This window comes from Bombus affinis, chromosome 17 (genome assembly GCF_024516045.1).
Source record: "Bombus affinis isolate iyBomAffi1 chromosome 17, iyBomAffi1.2, whole genome shotgun sequence".
Lineage (NCBI taxonomy): Eukaryota > Metazoa > Arthropoda > Insecta > Hymenoptera > Apidae > Bombus > Bombus affinis.
In genome coordinates, this window is record NC_066360.1 from 4,285,150 (window position 1) to 4,305,042 (window position 19,893).

General features: G+C 35.7%; 1 protein-coding gene across 7 annotated transcripts in view; it reads right to left on the reverse strand.

Annotated features, from left to right (window-relative positions):
• LOC126926026 (phosphofurin acidic cluster sorting protein 2) overlaps positions 1 to 19,893 on the reverse strand; it is a 172,448-nt gene that overhangs the window by 16,936 nt on the left and 135,619 nt on the right. For 4 of the 7 annotated variants that reach the window (XM_050742117.1, XM_050742120.1, XM_050742123.1 and 1 more), the window contains 5 exons: positions 12,328 to 12,631; positions 9,194 to 9,484; positions 7,175 to 7,277; positions 6,896 to 7,075; positions 5,656 to 5,760 (listed from right to left, as the gene is read on the reverse strand). In XM_050742117.1, coding sequence (XP_050598074.1) covers positions 5,656 to 5,760; positions 6,896 to 7,075; positions 7,175 to 7,277; positions 9,194 to 9,484; positions 12,328 to 12,631 — 983 coding nt within the window. The remainder of the gene's footprint in view (positions 1 to 5,655; positions 5,761 to 6,895; positions 7,076 to 7,174; positions 7,278 to 9,193; positions 9,485 to 12,327; positions 12,632 to 19,893) is intronic. The other 3 variants (XM_050742118.1, XM_050742119.1, XM_050742121.1) reach the window with 3 other exon arrangements.

Sequence of the window (19,893 nt, forward strand, 5' to 3'; positions counted from 1 at the left end):
TCATTACTTCTCGTCGCGGTGCATTTGCCTAATCGTATCACGGGAAATTGCCCGCGCGTTACCGACCGTAAATTCGAAACATAATTTGTAAATTCCTATTTCGTTTATTTCTTCATCTTGCTCGAGAAGAGTGAGAAGATGTGGGTTACGCGTAGAGAACATCTGAGGGATATTTCGAAGGTTCGGCTTAACATTCATTTGAAATTACTAATTTGATAGTAGAAAAGAATTTGCTAATAAAGAGGTGAATTTTTCTTTCAGAAAACACATTTCCCTTTATTCTGCAATTTATTAGGAAATTAAATTAGATTTAGACGAATCAAGTTGCTCTTTTCACTCGTCGATTATGGCCCCAACTTTACGATCAATAACGAACGTGGCAATTGATTAATGTGTGATCGATTAACCCGCAGAGAAGCGCGCGCGCGCACACACACACACACACACACACACACAGATGGCTCTATTAACGCGTTCAAACGAATCGTTGTACTAACGTACGCTACGTGTTTAATTAATTGACGCGATGGCTCGGTTCGATACATTGTACGCGTGTTGTCAGTTTGCCAGAAGTGCGACACCGCTAAATGAAGATGAAGAGAAATTTGGGCGGCTTTTCCTGGAAATTCTGAATTTCTAGAGAACCTGATCCAAACTCGAAATTATCAATTGCTCAACCATTCAGCGATAAAATAATTTCTTCTCGTTACCACCGCAGAATTTTCAGCGACGAAATGGCAACTCCAATATGTTCAAACCGTAATAGCAGGGGACGTCTGCAAAGTTGATAATTTGAAGTTCTTTTTTCCACGCGTATACTCGTGAAGCGCGGTTAACTGGTTAATTACTACGCACGAAGTTCATATTCATCGCCTAATTGAATTTCACCCCCCGACAGATTAGCCAAGGAATCTCTGAACGTAAATATTCATTTTCTATTGGTGGTTAGACAAACGCCCATTTAGCCGGGCTAAACTTTTTCAAATTTGATTTGCGCGAGCAATTGAAATGATTATGATACTCTCAAAAGGTCGTATTCTTTTTAGCGTGTAGCTAAACATTAGTAGATTTCGCAGATCTCCATATGACATACCGTTTGCACGTATTGCAATTAAAAAGTGATTAAAGCAATTGATAACTGCGTTACTATAATCGTGTTATTGTAATTATATATAACAACTATTTTAATATTTTAACAACATTTACTAAATATTCCTGCAAAATAGCAGGCGAGATTCCCTTAGGAGTGACAGTTTCCCGAATATCCAAAAATCGATGATCCACCAGTTGTGTCGCTCTTCTGTTAAACCGACGATATATTGGGTTGACAACTTAGTGATTGCGGATTTTGTCAATACCACATAATGACAAGTACAAGCGTTTTCGAGATCTCAAGGTGACCTTTGTCCCTTTAAATGGAACTATATATTTTTTCACAGTTATTCGATGCAGCTTCTAATTCTCTACAAAAAAGTATCTAGCTACTTGTATCCGAAAATGGACAGTTTGAAAGATATTGCAATGTCAATTTCGTTGGGTGCAGCGTATGGGAGACACGGAAAAGGCGAACGTAAGAGCACCATGTTATCTTCCCTTATTTTTTATACAACGAGTCTTACGAGACTAAAATTGTATAATACTTTTTTGTAGAGAATTAAAAACTGTATCGAAAGGTGTATAAGAAAGTGCATGGTTCCCTTTAGAAGAACGAAGATCAGCAATATTGACAAAATTCGCAACCACTTGGTTGACAACCCAATATGTACATACATAGATAGTATGTATAATATACAGGGTGGTTGGTAACTGGTGGTACAAGCGTGAAGGGGATGATTCTACGCGAAAAAGGAAGTCGAAAATAGAAAATATAAATTTTTCGTTTGAGGCTTTGTTTTCGAGAAAATCGACTTTGAATTTTTTGAAATCAATTGTCTATTCTGAAGAAATCGCAAGTTGCGAGCAATTGAAAGAAAAGATTATTGTAGCCTTTCATACTTTAAAACAATCGAATACATTAGAAAGTGTTCATAGAAATTTAATTAGAAGAGCAGAAGTATGTGTTGGGCAGAACGGGCAACATTTTCAGCAATTTTTGTAATAATAAACTTTATGATTACTTCATATTATTTCATTATGTATTCCTAATTTTCCATTACGGCAAAAACAAACTTAAACTGCAATAATATCCATCGAGACAACGATCTACGGTGAGATCCGTTATAACGAGACGTGATAAAGTGCACGCGTACCGAGCGAAAATTCAAAGTCGATTTTCTCGAAAACAAAGCCTCGAACGAAAAATTTTTATTCTATATTTTCGACTTCTTTTTTCGCGTAGAATCACCCCCTTTCCGCTTGTAAAACTACCCTGCATTTATAAGAGAACTTACTAAAACGTATCAATGGAAAAGGATACACCACACGAATCTGCGCGCAAAATGCAACGGGCAACAGGCGTTCGTGATTCGAACATGTGTTTTTCTTCTCTTTTCTTTCGTTTCTATTCGTTAGGAAGATCAGTGAAGCTTCAAGAACACTCGCAATCGAACGTGTGGCGTGTTAGTCCGTACAGCGACCAGAGATAGATAGATAGAAAAAGAGAGACAGAGAGAAAGAGAGAGAGAGAGAGAGTAAGAAACAAGTGAAGAATTAGTAAAAGAAGAGAGACAGCGATAGATATAAAAATATAGTTCATAGTATAAAAAGAGATACGTACGTACAAGTAGATATAGAGAGGCAGAAAGAGAGAGGCCAGCGGGCAAGGTTTTTGGTGTTGCAATTTGCTTTTCGCTTTTGGTTAAGTTCGCTACGTACAAACAGGCGTATAAAAGGCACACAGACACACGATTAACACAATCTCTTCTGCAGCAACGATCTGGACGTTCGATTCGAAGGAAGAGAGATCTGCCCGCTCTCTTTCCTTTTTTTTTTATCGTTGAGAGAAATCGAACTGGATTTTCATTATGCCGCGAAAGCAAACAAAAATGACTACAAAAGAGATCAGATGGTAGATAAACGTTTATTTCCATCTTATTTCCTTACAGATATATCAGTATCGGTCTTACAGGTGTGTTCTAGCGTCTACCACGATCGAGGGCTTCCTTGTCAACGTGCTGATTGCGTACAACGCAAGGATAATGGAATACGAAGGTTCTTAACCGGTTAGCTGTGTCTGACGAGTATACTCGTCATAAAGAAATGGCAATAATTCGTATTATGACGGGGTGACTAAAATTGCAAAATCAAATTGTCGCTTTGTTATAACTTCATTTTATTGCAGAATATTGCAGTTGGACGAGTATACTCGTCTTACAGCTGACTGGTTAAGAGCGATAGAATAATTTCGATATATTATATGCAGTATGAAATCACTTTGATGAATTATATTCGAAGAGCATTCGGCGCAAAAACGAACGTAATTTTGCGGTGTTAATTTATTAATAAACAACCAAATGGGATAACTCGTTTCGATTGGCGTACGTTCGCCTGATAATTAATTTGGTCCGCGCCGATCAAGATGCAACAGCGGAGCAATTGTCTTTTTTTGAGGATGCAACTGAATACTTTTTCCTCGCACTTATTTTTGACATCGAATTATTTTGTTACTCGGTTTGACGATTGTTGCTCGTCTTTCCACCGAATGCTTCTTTTGTGCTTTCTCAAGGACAGAAAAGAAATGAGGATACGAAGGAGTCGGTTCGAAAAGGTTTATCTTTTTAACTTGGGTCATTTGTCGTGTTAAGGTAACTAAAACGTCCAATGTCGCAGTGAAAAGTGATGAAATTATCGAGACTGACTGTGATTTTATCTGGCAGTGTATAGGTACTACGAGGAAGAAATTGCACATTGAACGATCATTGCTGGTGTACGGTGAAACTAATAGACATCTAATTACCAAGTTTCGTATCTTTGATCACGAAACAGCAAGCTTCTGTCGGTTAGCAAGAGGTCATTGACGCGCTCGAGTTCCTTCTGCAATCTACAAAATTGCGTACACCGCCATATGTAGCTACATGTTTCAGTTTGCCAACTAACAATAAGCCAAAACTGACTAAATACACGTTGGCCAGATACTAGCGCGATTGTCTAATTTTAATTATTTGTCTACTTCTTCCTCTCTACATTCAAAACTTGCTACTGGAGGAGTAACTTTGAACCGACCTACGCAAATATTAATTTCATTAAATACCAATTAAATTATTTATAAATGATGAATAATTATTGGAAGAAGTCTGTCAGATAAAACTTGTTCTGTTTCGAGTGGAACGTTTCACGATGACCAGCAGATTTGCCTAGGTACAGGCGTTTTCGAGATTTCGAGGTGACCTTTGTCCCTTTAAATGGAACTACATATTTTTTCCACAGTTGTTCGATGCAGCTTCTAATTCTCTACAAAAAAGTATTTAGCTACCTGTACCCAAAAATGGACAGTTTGAAAGATATTGCAATGTTAACTTCGTTGGGCGCAGCGTATGGGAGACACGGAAAAGGCGAACGTAAGAGCACCATGTTATCTTCCCTTGTCATTCATACAACGAGTCTTATGAGACTAAAACTGTATAATACTTTTTTGTAGAGAATTAAAAACTGTATCGAAAGGTGTATAAGAAAGTGCATGGTTCCCTTTAGAAGACCGAGGATCAGCTTGAAATCTCGAAGGCACGTCCACCTCCATAAGATTTGCGACCTTCGCGAGATGTCGCCCTCGAAACGAAGCAAATTCTGTTCGAAACGCTTCTTCAGCCTCTAGATTCGGAATATTTCATTGTTTTAAATATTTCTTGGTATGGTTCATTGAAAAACACTACATGGCAAGCGATATTTGGAATAGTTCCTCAGATTATTTCATATAACAGAAATATAACACTTTCGTATATTATAGCATCCTATCTAAAAAAGGAAATTTTTTTTATAGATAATTACGAATGTTTTAATTTGGAAAGTGAAGGTGAATTTCAAATAGGTTAATTTCGAGTAATTAAAGAAATAATTGACCAACTGATTTTATTGTTCGTAAGGAGAGAGGAAAGAAGTACGTCGTTAAATGAGATGCGTTTTAAACTACAAAAGTGTACGTATATATATGTGTATAATACTAATACAAGGATACAGAGAATATTAATATTCGATCACGCTGCGATCAATCGACATAAATCTTCCACTTGATATGAAAAATTGCCCTGTTTCTATAAGAAGAAAATTACCCTCGCGGAACATGTTACACGTTAAAACGTCAATTTTACCGATTACATAATTACCGAGAATCACCAACTATCGTGCTCCTTGTCGTGTAAGGTACAAAATATATCGTTAACCATAACATTAATTTCCGCTACCAAGCACATGTTCATAGCCACGACAGCACGAAAATACCAAAAGAGAAAAAAAAATAACGACAAAAGATCTACAATCAAATCAATTCGTTCGATCTACTCTTTGGCCAATGAGCAGCAAAATCGTCGCGGGAAGGTCAATGAAAAAATGAAAGAAAGACGTGTCATGCTGTTCGAATTCACGTAGGCATGCTCTTTCGGCGGCGAAGCAAAGGTTCTTAAAAAACAAAAGAAAAAATAAAAGAAAGAAAGAAAGAAAGAAAAACGATCCAGGGATAATTTGTCCTTGGAAATCGCGACGATCCGGTGTGCTTTTACATACCTGGAGTGGTGTGTCCGACACGCTGTTTCTCTTTAGCTGGCTGACCTGCGCTCTGCTGACCTATGGCTGTCGCAGCAGTGTTTCCGGTCTCCTCGTTGGTTACTACTACCGAATCGTAACATGCAACAATGCAAAGCCAACGCACCAGACTTTCACTTAGTTAAACAGATCTGAATCCGTATTGGCAACGAAACAACATTTACGCTTCTATTTTTACTCAACCGTTTCTGCCTAAATGATCAGTACGCAACGCGCGATATCTATCGGTTCGTTACTCATGTTGCATTTCGACTTTGTGCTGTTCAAACGAACGAAGAACCAATCACGGACGATGGTAAATAATTTGCAAAGTTTCTGGGACCTTTAAGATTTTAATTAATATCGAATACTAGGAAGGAGGATTAATATGAAAACTTGAATGTAATTTAATAATAATATCTAGTATATGATAATAATTTAATGTCAATTATTAATACTTCACAGTGTACTGTATAGAAAAGCTACTTTGCTATACTTCTTATTATTTGTCTAGGTATATTACAATATTATATCAAGTTTCCTAATTTTTATAATTACACGCTCCTGGCCACGTGGGTTCTTTGATAAACCTCCGCTGAGGTTTCAGGCAATCGATAAAAAGGGACGATTAGGATACTCGTGTGAAGCGTCTTGTGTGATATATTTTTGTAGAATATCGGAATTTCACGTCGAATGCTTCTAAATGAATATTGTACGTGTTTGCTGCGATCGCTAGGCTTGTTAGAATTGCGAGCTCTTGTCCTACGCCTACGACACAACTACGAAAAGACTGCAAGACAGGGAATTAGATATCAACAGCGATTACATTGCTCAAACAAGTAATTAGAAATAGATAAATAAATAAATGAAGATAATTGTCCCTGTAGGTCGTTTTCTCTACACGTAGAAGGTGTTCTTGTCTTTTTATTTTCTAGCAGAAGCAAAATGGAAACATAGGTAACACTCGTCAAGTGTCACCATATAACCATAGTGTTCCTTACCGTGTGCGCAACTATTTCGACAGAGGCAACAATTAGACCGATCTGTACAGGTCTCGCGTTATGTACACCTGCTGTATTTTTTCTCTTTTCGCTCCACTGTTCTTTATGCCGCACTGATCGTCGTATCGAGCAACTTGTATTTGCCAATCGAGATTCACATGATCGCAAAATCTACGATACTCAAGGATATTTGGACGAACGAAAGCGAGCGATTCACTTACCGGAGTGAGGTGGCGCGAGAAGAGATCGACTAGAGCTGAAGAAAGGGCGCAGGGACGGCTTGGGCGTGCTACTCACGGACATCGTGTCCAATTCGGGGCCACTGTCTGAAAAATTTTCCAGTTCGTCGAACAGTTCCTCGATTTCCATTTCTGCCCCTTTAACAAATCCAGTTAACGAGTCTATAAAATAATCAATAAGACGATCGGTGAAACGTTGGCACAATTTTTCACGTGGCTACTGTGTTTTGGGATAGGAACAGTTGATGTATGTGTACTTACCTGACAGCTTTTGCCCGATCTCCTCTTGATCTTGATCGAGGTCCTCGGATACCCTGAACCGTCTTTTCAGCAGTGCTATGAATTTCTGCTTTAGATTTCTTTGCTGCAAGAATAAAGATGATTCTATTGATGATGAAAATCTGGCTATTTGAATTGACGTTTATTGCAGGAATTTTTGTAATGATGTTTAATTAAGATTTGTTTGGATCGTGTGCTCTTGTACAGTCGGGAGAAAGGAATTATTATTGTTTTAATATTCATATAATATTAGAACGTTATTTTTGCAATTTGTGCAAAATTGCACAGAGTGCATATAAGATGAAAATATATGTGAAATGTACAGAGTGTAGTGATTTCTATAACATTTGGTAGGTAGAGAACAATTTTCTGTTCAATTGTCTTATTTATTATACTTTGATAATATGAATTTGCATAAAAGTTTGTTGTCTAGCTGTAATATTAAAATATTTTCATTTCTTCAACAGGACTATATATTAGCTAATAACTATTGTCTGTTTTTTGTTAATGCATTTTTTAATTCTTGGAAATAAATATGTAGTCATTCTGGATATTTATAAACCCATGGATGAATTATATTTGGCACATAGTAAATCAGAAAATTGTATGCAAATGCTTTGTTACTATAATCGAAATTGTAAAACAATCGTTGGATACTTGGTCGACTTATAGCACAGCAAAACTAATTAGATTTCTGAAAATAATTCATTGAAAAATGAAATACTGTGATGTAGTCGGTATATTACAATTTACTGCGGCTCTCGAGGGAAAATATTTATTGGGTTGATCAGAAAGTTCGTTTCTGTTTTCGTAGCAAGATGAATCTGTGTTTAAACAATGTATATTAACTTTAATTCAATTTAGTTGTAACCTGGTATTGTTCACTAGTCAACAGTTAACTGTAAAGCGTGAAACAATTTTTGGAAGTATTTGTTTTTTGTTATTCTGGGAGAAGTTCACACATAGTTCGCCAAAACAACACAAAAGTTCAAACAATATCTATTATCTCAATTCAATTCAATTGTAACCTGATACTGTTCAGTAGTCAACAGTTAACTATAGAGTGTGAATCAATTATCTTTGAAAGTACTTGTTTCTTGTTGGCCTGGTACAAGTTTACAAATAGTTCATCAAAACAACTCAAGAGTTTGAATTATTAACCTCAAGTTAATTCAATTGTAATCTGAGATTGTTGATTAGTTAACAGTCAATTGCAGAAAATGAAACAAACATCTTTGGAAATATTTGTTTCTCGTTGGCCTAGCACAAGTTCACACATGGTTCACCAAAACAACACAAAAGTTCAAACAATGTCTATTATCTCAATTCAATTGAATTGTAACCTGGTATTGTTCACTAGACAACAGTTAACTGTAGAGTGTGAAACAATTATCTTTGAAAGTACTTGCTTCTTGTTGGCCAAGCACAAGTTCACACATGGTCCACCAAAACAACGCAAGAGTTTGAGGTATTAACCTCAAGTTAATTCAATTGTAACCTGGTATTGTTAATTAGTCAACAGTTAACTGTAGAGTGTGAAACAATTATCTTTTATAGTACTTATTTCTTGTTGGTCTGGTACAAGTTTACAAATGGTTCACCAAAACAACACAAAAGTTCAAACAATATCTATTATCTCAATTCAATTCAATTGTAACCTGGTATTGTTCACTAGTTAACAGTCAATTGCAGAAAATGAAACAAACATCTTTGAAAGTACTTGTTCCTTGTTGGCCTGGTACAAATTCACAAATGGTTCACCAAAACAACGCAAGACCACATTGGTCGGACAAAAACTGGTGCAACATCGAAAGGAATTGGTGCACACATCCGTCGAAAACAACACACGTAAAAGAGAGAACACATCCTCCATTTGGCCATAAAAGTGGAACTTTCCGTTCAACCCAATAAAATTCGCGTGGCAGACAACATACATATTAATGATACATTCATCATACACAAACAAAGAAACAAATTACGTATGTAGTTCAATTCACGTACCCTGGCGTTGGGCGGAATCTTCGCCCGGGTCTTTCGTCTGTGTCCCATCTCAAGAGTTGGCTCGCTGTCGCTGCCTTCCGCTTCGCCCTCTGAGCTGAACTCTTCCTCCTCGTCGCTATACTCGGGGCAGAGCCTCTCGCTCGGGTCGTTCATCAGTCTTTTGTCCTGGTCGACCGGCTGGGAGCTGAGCGCGACCACGCTCACGCGGGCTAACACAACCGAGTGGCCACCGTACTTCTCCGCCTTGTCAGACACTAGCTCCAGCTCCAGATCCATCTGCTTCTGGAGAACCTGTGCACGTAAATAGGTGTAACAGTTCGATGAGAAACGAGTTGCTTCTTTCCGGCCTAGTCATATGGCAGCCGGCTGCTTTTGTTTCAGGTGGACGAATCTGAATTTACAGAATGACACGCCGAAGAGAGGTTCGGCTAGGATGCCGAAGACGTCGACACCGAGTGATTAGTTGGAGTGTGGATTTTCCTTTTAATTTTGAAGCTGACGAGTAGACCTAGAATACGTGGAGAAACGATCGTGTGCGAGAAAGTTATGTTATTGCAGGGTTTAAGCATGAGAGGCTGTTACCTCGAAGAGGATGTTGACGGTGCAGATACTGTAAATGGACGATAAATTCGTCGGAAACTTTGTAACCCTATAGGGAACAATACGTATTTAAATAATTTTTATTTTAACGAGGAATGAAATCTTTAGGTACGTACTTATGAGAATATCGAGAATGTGTTTAATTTTGATAAATTTTAATACGATAGCTATTTACTGTAAATATATATAATAATTATAATTTAGGTTTTCGAAGATTACTCGATTACTTATTAACTTGCATTTATTGGTTTATCGACTAAATGAATTTGTTTTGTGGATTATGGAATAAAGGAATCATTTGTCAGATTGTGCATAGCAAATACTTTTTACAAATTCTTCCTTTTAAAGACGCTAGTGAGCTTGATCGAATGCTATAAATCATTTTCTGACGTTGGTTGCAACTGTTTTGTGAATCGTAATTGATTCGAACGAAAGGATTTAAGAACCCATTTTTACAGTACTTTTCTCATTGCTGGATTTCCGCACTTTAATTTATATTTTGTTATTTTGTACTGTTCCAGTAATGGAATAATCACGTAGAGAAATAAATTGAATGAATGAAATTGTTACGTGAGAATTTAAAACTGACTGTGAGAAGATTAGCAGTAAAATTAGATTTTTCATTTGTATTAAATTAAATGATTTATTTAATATATGAAATTTAATTAAATTTATTTCATTAAATATATTTAACATATTATATAAAATTAGTACTAAAATTAAATTTTACGCACTAAAATTGGACGATAATCATTAATAACAATTTAAATAATAAAACTGATAAGAGATTTGACAAGAAAACTCGATATTCTCTGATACTTTTTAAAATAAATTCTTGATTCATGTATTAGACAAGGATATTAAATTAGCTGTAATTCTCCTTTCACTCACAACCTTAATTCGCATATTCGTAGCTGCATCATGGCACAAGGTGTCCCGATTTAGCCTAATGCATTTGTAATCTAATCTCTGGAGATTCGAACGCCGCTATAATAACAGCGCAACAGGGATGATGTATAGCTAAATTTGAAATTAAGCTGAACTTTCGCAGTAATAAATATATCAATTGTACTCTAGCACTACATATATATATATATGTAGTGATATTGATAAATTTTAATACGATAGCTATTTACTATATATATAATTATAATAATTTAGGTTTTCGAGGGTTACTCGATTATTTATTGACTTGCATTTATTGATTTATTGACTAAATGAATCTGTTATGTGGATTATGGAATAAAACAATATCAGCCAGATTGTGCTCAGTGGTATACTTTCCACAAATTCTTCGTTTTAAATTTAATAGTATGTATTATATATATCATTGCAACAGTTAATAAGAGTAAAATTGTTTGAAAAAAGATAATTCAATTGATGCACATAAAGAAATATATTTCCTTCGTTTTGCAAATTAACATTAGAACTACCACACCAGTCAAATTGATTGGTTTTACAATTTTATTTTAAAATTCCTGCTTCATGTTATGTTTTTTCCGCAATAATGTAATGACTTTCGCAACGATAACTAAAAGAATAATACAATGAATTTTATTTTGTTTTTTATGTATTCAAACTGAAAATAATTTTGTATCAAGGCTACTTATAAATGACTGGTACTTGTCAAAGTGTACAGGAGTCCTGCAATCTGTTTATGGGGCCCCAATTAACCAGTTTCCTCATTTTCTACAATTTGCCACACGTTTTTCAAATTTTTACTGCGTATCATTCAATATGATGATATCAGTTATTAGGAAAATTCCGGATTAATCACTAGATCGCTAGATGCCAACACTAGAAATACCACATTAGTCAAAATGACTAGTTCTACAACTTTATAAATGTGGCAACCCTTGTTTAGGAATCATGGTCCTAGATGGATTAATAATACCATAAATTCGCTACATAACATGAAATTGCTTCTGTAAGAAAGTAATAAATCAACGAATATAAAAATATTCTATCATTATGTATTTTTTAAACACCAGTCATTTTCACTGGTTTTGGTAGAAATAGCTTCGTCTTAACAATCAGTAGTTCTAGGGTTAGTCGATTTGCAGTACACCTGCAACTTCTTTTACAATTTCTTCCACTAGCACGCTAAAGCATAAATGTCTCTGATCTCGTAGAAAAATAAATAACAACGAAAAACAGCATTTGTTTTGTTCCAGTTTGGTCGACGTAAGAATAGAACCAACAGATAAGCTGGAACGTCGTTTGAACGTAAATGATACCAGTCTCGATTTCAAAGACACACGAGACCTTGTCCGGCTCGTTACGAAGAATCAGTGAGAGAAAAAGCGAAACGTAGGTCGTCGCAGCCGACACGAGACGATCAGACAAAGGAAATTTCAAACGACGAAAGTAATTTTCTTCTCGCTGATAAGAAAGTCGTCGTAGCGACGACGCATAAAACGAGCATTTTCGAGAAGAATATTCTTCTGTATCTTGTATTTATCGTATGCTCGTGTATCTTTATCGAATAGAACGTGCTTATCGAATGCAGTTGTAGATCGAAAATTGCTTTTTACCTGAGCCATATTGATAACTCCCTCGGCTAGCGTCTTGTACCCGAGCATCGTGCGATTTTTATAGCGTTTTCTCCTCTGCAGTTGTATCAGCAGCTTGTTGCCGTCCCTCTTGAGGAAATGCGGATACTGAAGCGCGAATTGCAGTTCTAGCTCGGTGTCCAGCATGCCACCGGTTGGGATGGCCATCTCGTTGGAGCGCAACGTCCTCTTCGAGCTCTGCATCTTCACCGCGATGCTAATCGACGTTAAATCAGAGCCTAATGGCCGTAAAATCACCAGCCGCGTCAAGGTCAACGAGCATAGCCTAAACAAATTGCAAGAGAAACGTTCGCTTTAGATTTTGCAAATAGTTGGTGATAAAAAAGGAAATATATATATTTTTTCTTAACTAATTAAAAAACCAAGAATTCAAATAAAATATTGGGCTGGCAACTAAGTGATTGCGGATTTTGACATTGGTGGTAATAAAAACGTTGACAATGGTGGTTGCCAACCCAATAGTAGAATTTCACTCGTTCGCTACGTAAGTATTTGCATGGAAATTTAGTTTGGGATTTCAGTACGCTAACTTTTGCCAGGCACATGAAATGCATGAAGGTTTCTAGCGAAAGTTTTGTTGAGCCAAACGTAAAGCGCGTACGCAAAATTTTGTTAACGTACACGCGAGCAAATTTGCCGCGGAAACTGTGTGTTGGTGGCACGTGTTGCGTGCGCGTAAAAAGAACGCTAACTCCACGAACAATACAAGTACAATAGATAGCCGAGTACAATAAATAACGAACATTGTAATTATCAAATTATCGATTCAGTATTTTTCTTTTTTCTGTTTTAAATAGGCAGCGTCACGACTGATGTGATTATCAGAATTTTAATTTAATTTAATTATCAGAAACTCCAAAAGTGTGAAAATTGAACAATTTCCCTTCACTTTAGCACAGAAATTGTGAAGAATTGCGAAGAAAATGTTTTTCTTCAATTGTGAAGAAAAGGGCGCGATCGCCCTTTGTAAATTGTTATTAATACGCTGCTGATTTTTATGCAGCCAGATTTTATTTTTATTTTCTTTTCGTGTCGAAATGTTCAACCTATATGTAGGAAACGTGTCACATTGTATAAGGTACGTGTCAAATAGATTACACATATGCACAGAACAATTTAAGTAGAAGCGGAAGAAGAAATTTGAAGACAGAATATGACTACTAAACCATAGATTTTTACTCAGCTGAAACGTGTCCGAATATTCAACTTATTATATATATATATTATAAATTATAATTAGAAAATATGTGACATTACGTAAGATGAATGGCAAATAGTGTGGAATACATACACTGTGTATATGAATAGGATAAATATAAAACACAAATATGAAAAAGAAATATAAATAGAATAATATAAATTGCAAAATGTAGAATACCCACACATACGTATTACATTGATATTTACGAAATATGAATTACATTCATACGTGTACCTACATTTATTGGTAACGATTTTAGGTTAGGTTAGATTCGTTAGCTGGTAATGACAAAATCCACGATCACTTAGTTATCAACGCAATAGTCATCTTTAGACTACGGATTTTTGTGTACTTGAAGAAGATTCAAAAACTGCAAGAACGCACAAAGTGTACGTAACATGCGAAAATATAAGAAACTCGTTCAAAGTGAGGCAGTTGTTACGACGTCTAACGGGTGAGATGAATGTTCGCGTAGGTTCCACCTCTGCAGTTGGGTTAATGAATTTAAAAATAAAAATCCGCAGTCTAATTATGAAAATTTGCGTTACGATGAATAACAACAGGTTTTCCAAGGTCGTTTAAATCGCAAATCGATCTCGCTCACGTGGAAGAATTAATTTACACACCGAAGGAGATCGTTCGGTGTCATGAAACCTAACTAAAGTGTACATATTTCAATTTCTTTAAATTAAACAAAATTCTATGGATGTGTCTACCTTGCAGAATTCTCGAAATTTCCAATGTCGAGTGATAAAAAAGATTTCTTCATCGAACACGACGAAATTTTTCTCCTACTTGTTGATCGCGTGACATAAATCGGTACAAAACCCACTTTTACGCGATTGACCGCTGTTGCGTACGTCCCTTAAGGGTATTAAAGGAATTCAAATTGTCCCACTTATACTTCGTACGAACTGATAAACTGATTGTACGATGATTATTATACGAAAGTATCAGGAATCATGCATTGCTGCTAATAGATTAATAAATGTACTGAAATTAGAAATAAATATGTAACATGTTTATTAACGTGATTTATGTAAAATACGCGAAAAAATTCGTAGTTCGGTTATTAATAATGTTAGATGTGTATCGTAATGTCACTTCTGTAGAAATCAAATCAAAGAGCCAATAAACATTAATCAATTGTTCCTTGATTTTTGTTTATGCCATCTGCCCAAAACGAATGGAACGAATGAGTTTTCTTTACAACTGAGACGAAAGGTGGCACTAACGTGCTTCACATCTACAGATACACTTTCTTCTTTCATGAATTTGGCCTAGTTCGATGCACAAGTTTTCTTTCGCTGTTGAAAAACTTGTTTCTCGTCGCTAGAAAGCATTCGTCAATTATCGACGATTACGATGTAATTAACAACGTAATTGCGACACATTAAATTAGCTTCCATCGCTTAATTACATACCTGATTTATGTGAACCGCGAAAATGAAGTTTGTCAGTATAAAAAGAGAAGATAAATTAGTATAAAAACAGAAGCTAGTACGTGTAAACTTTAGAAGAATTTTAAATAGTTTTTAATAGAAAAGAATAATGATGTTTCAAAAACAAACTAATTTAATTTATGCAATTTCACACCTGATTTATATGAACCGCGAAAATAAAGTTTGTTAGTACAAAAAGAGAAAATAAATTAGTATAAAAATAGAAGTTAGTACGTACAAGCTTTAGAAATACACATTTATTTCGAGTAGCTTTTAACGGAAAAGAATGATGACGTTTCAAAAACAAACTAATTTAATTTATGTAATTTTACACCTAATTTATGTAAACCGTGAAAATGAAGTTTGTTTGAATGACGTTTCAAAGGCAAAAATAAACTTTATTCCATATCCGTGTCGCTGTTCTAATTCAAAACACTCAATCTTTTCTTTTTAAAATTGCTACGAACGTATTATCTTCATCGCTTGAAATATTTGCAAGTTCGACGTCATTTTCGTCCTCAATCTTCATTTCCTCACACAATTCCTTCTCAATCTTTTCTTTCACCAAGTTTTCCTAAATTTGCTGATATCGTCGCTACGACATTTCATTGAAATTTTAAGATTCGTTGAACGTTTCCACTTTTAAATAAAAGAAAAATACATTTTCTGAATGGGCACGAAAACTGCCTCGTAAAATGCAATTTACCACGTAAGAAACAGACTCGCGTAAATTAAGCGTCAGTTACATCTTAACACTTTACTGACCGTTAGCGGTTCAACAGCATACGCACGTCTGACCGGCAACTCAACCGCAGATTCTTCCTAGCGCCGCCTCTGTTTCGGTTTAGACTCTCCAATACCATTCTTTTCGTTCATCTCGAATGGTAAGTTTTTTAAATTGGTATAAAACTGTGGGAGCTTACAAAGCAACGCAACTGACGCAACTGAGGAAGGTACCTTAGTACTAAATAACAAATTACTGCCCAAATAATGAGAAAAATTGTCGGCGACAAAAAGTCGATTAATAGGCTATCGGTCAGTGAGCGTCGACGACAAAAAGCCGATTAATAGGCTATCGGTCGGTAAGCGTCGGCGACAAAAAACCAATTAATCGGTTATCAGTCGGTAAAGTAAAATTCATATTGTGCTCTTCAAACCATAATTGATCATGAAACGCCATTAAACACCATTATCATTGCAAGATAAATAGAAAATAAACCGGAATAACCCAATCTGCAGAAAATTGTCAATCACGAACCTTCAATACGATAAACTAAACACGACAATATGCTCGTAATAAATCGGTGAAATTTATCGGCTAATAAAAGATATTCAACGAGCCAAATCGGCGATATTTTATTGGAATATCGCGGCCTATCGGTAGACATTTGACGCTGTTCGAGGAGATTTATGGTGGTCGACAGGGGCTCGTTTCGAAGTGTTACAAGTGGACAGTTTTATTGCTATTGGTAATCGAGGTCTCGTAGCATATTTAGAATGATTGATAGAAGTCGTGAGATTTGTACAGAAAATGTAGGATAAGAGGTTCTTCGCCAGAAAGTTTCAAACTTTCGCTTAACTTCTTGCTGCTTTGTGATAGTTGCAACACAGTTGCAAGTGGTTCAAGTGCGAGGTTTTAGTGGCACACCTGACTGGTTGCTAAGTGTTTTTCTTTCGATTTTCATATACAGGGTGTTCGTTATTAGCTGGCCATTTTTCTCAACAACGATAGATGTGTATATGTAATGTAAGTGTTCTTGTAAAATAAGTATAACGTTTTTTTGTGTGAAAGTAAGAAAAAATGTAGAATAAAATTTGTTCGTCCGAGGTTGAAGATAAAGTTTATAAAAAACAACGTTCGAACGTGTTTAATTAAAAATCGGGCTGGCACGAGCCTGCGGCAAATTTTCAAAATTTATTTTGTCTCGGAAACCAAGCGTCTGGAAAATTAAAATATACTCGTAAACTTAGCGAAATGAAGAAATGGCAACATTTTCTGCTACGACGAGTATGCTCGTCATGCGCAGAAAGCAGTTACAATTCTCTGTTTAAGTTGCAATTTTAATAAAAACTAAAATATATTCATAAACTTTAACATGATTTTTTAGTATTTACAGGCCGAGATGAAATAAAACGATCAAATAAAAACATATAAATAATTATTATAAAAAAATTGTACATATAATATGAAACAAAGTATTTCTTCTTTCCTTTGTTTTCTGCGAAAAAATGATTATGGCAGAAATATTCGCGTGGTTAAAAATCTTGTTATATTTATTATACGTAGTACTATTATTTATTATTTATTATATAATATTATACGTAACGTTTATGTATCTACAAAGAGCTGTGTATGCGTGTGAGAAGAAAAAGCAGCTTCAGAAAATTACGTAAAAATAGAAATTTATTAGTAGAAATTTATTAATAGAAATATAAAAATAAGAATTTATTCATAGAAATTTACGTAAAAGGGATTACAACTTTTAATTCAACTTTTCCCTCCTATTCCACATACTTTCTAAGATATTTATGATAACATGAAAAGTCAAGATTTCTTCGGTGTGGAGTTTTCACCCCTAGGACCGTTCCACTGTCCAGAGAAAATTGTTTCCTTCTTAGCATCTCATGAGCTACATTTGCCAAGTTTCAAACTTTTCTCAATTCTCCAGTTGCCAAACCTTCCCCTTGCCAGTTAAAAACTTCTCCACTCAAATAGCCCAAGAAGCTTCACGATACACGTTATCATCCAGCAAACCAAAGCTCGGGAAAAATAAAAAAGAAACTCGATCAATAACCTAAAAAGGAATTTTCCCTGAAAACAATGAGAAAATCTCTTCGGATGAGGAAAACTCAACGATATAATACAAATAATAGAAAAATCGAGACTTTCATCCGCATTCCTCCTTCGCTCGATCGATCTTCGTGTATCTTTTTTCCACGTAATTTCCATCGGTGAAACTTGGGAAGGCGGATCGAAGATTGAGAAAGAAAGCCCTGAGCTACGAGACAATTTGTATCGAAAACGAGTGGAGGATCTCGCAGATGCTGGTGCTGAGCCTTTGCTTTGCGGAAACGAGCGGGTCCGCTCGGCTCGTGAAACCAGGCCGAATTGAAGCTCGAAGCAAAAACGCTGCTGCACAATGCTATCGATCAGACGGCTACGTAGACAAAGAGATAATAATCACGCCGGTTTGAAGACGTCACCGCGTGTACGTTGCCATGTACAATGATATGAAATATGGATACGTACGATACGACCAACGTAGAACGCGTCCTGCGGTATCTTTGTCATCGAAGACGCGTTAGTTGGAGGCGGTGGCCTTTGACACGAGATTGCTAGAGTGTCTGACGTTTTAATTGCTTTGGCTGGCGAGAATCAGGTTAGGTTCAAGCAAAAGCGTTCGCGATAACGAGGGCAATGTTTCGACGTTGACTACGATGGATGAGAAATTACGACGTTTTGGCCCTTGACGACGAGGTTGTTCGTAGAGCTTCGCGAAAGCAAAGTAACAGTTTGGTAATGAGGTGGTAATGCGTAGTAATATACTGTAGTAGGTAGATAGGTAGTAAAGTCGTTAAACAAATTCAAGAGATTATCTAGTATTTGTAAAACTATTTTCTAATTACGATGTAGGTTAATTATAGTATTTAATAGATGAAGTGGATCATTTAAGATCATTTTTGTTTATTGTAGTAGGTCGATTTGTAATGCAATTATTATACTAATTTAAGAGACTATTTATTTGCATAACTATTTTGCAGTCTAATTATAATATTTAATACATGAAGCGAATCAGTTTCGATTATATTTAGTATAGTAAATATATAGATAATACAAATTTATGAAAATAAGTATTTGTACAAATTTAAGGAATTATCTATTTACATAAAAATTTTACAATATAATTGCAATATTTGAGGGTAATTAATGTAATGTTCACACAGTTCAGTTATCACAGAATCAATTATGTTGTTTCTGATGATTTCTGCCCTTTTGATGATTTATTATCTCCACGATTTATTATCTGATTATGGCAAGCTACACAATACGATGTATAAAATATTAAAGAAAAACTCGTAACGATGTACAATTGGCAATATATGCAATTTTCACGTGTAAATTATGTAAATCTCGTAAGATAATTAAATTAATAAAAGAGAAAAAAATTGCGTTAGTAAAAATATGTATCTGTATTTTGTATTGTATATGTATTGTATCTGACTTATTTCACGTAACATGTACATGTACATGTATAGTATTTTAACATCCATATTGCAGTTACTATAAAGTAAATTACGTTGTTTGTGACACGATTGTCTGATGATATACGATATTTGTCTCTGCCTTTCTCATAGTTTCTTTCGTCTGCGCGATTTATTGTATGGTTATAGCAGCCACGGTGTACAAAATGTGAAAGAAAATGGCACGGGAGAGCGATTCCAGTTGGACAAATAAATCTGGCGACACGTAGAAGAGGCGGGATAATACGGCGCAGAGTAACTTTCGTTGAAAAAACAAGCCGAAAATTGAAGGTACGAGTTGGCATTTGGAAGATCGTGGCTCGGGAGAAAACACGAATCGGACAAGTGAACAAGGAAATTGTTACGAAAATAGAACGACTTGCACACTGAAAAATAAATTTCTCGATATATAGAATATATTCACGAGGGAGGAAATCAATAGCATGGAATGTTTTCCTCTTTCCTGAAAAAGTATTTTCCCTTCACTGGAAATAATTAACTTAATGTCCTAATAACTAACGTCTATCTGTTTTACGTTCAATTTTGCAAAGAAATAATTCGCACATATTAACATCAGATAATTGTTATACTTTTAGTATCGCGAAAACTTCTTGTCGTACCACCTAACGATAAAATCCACAA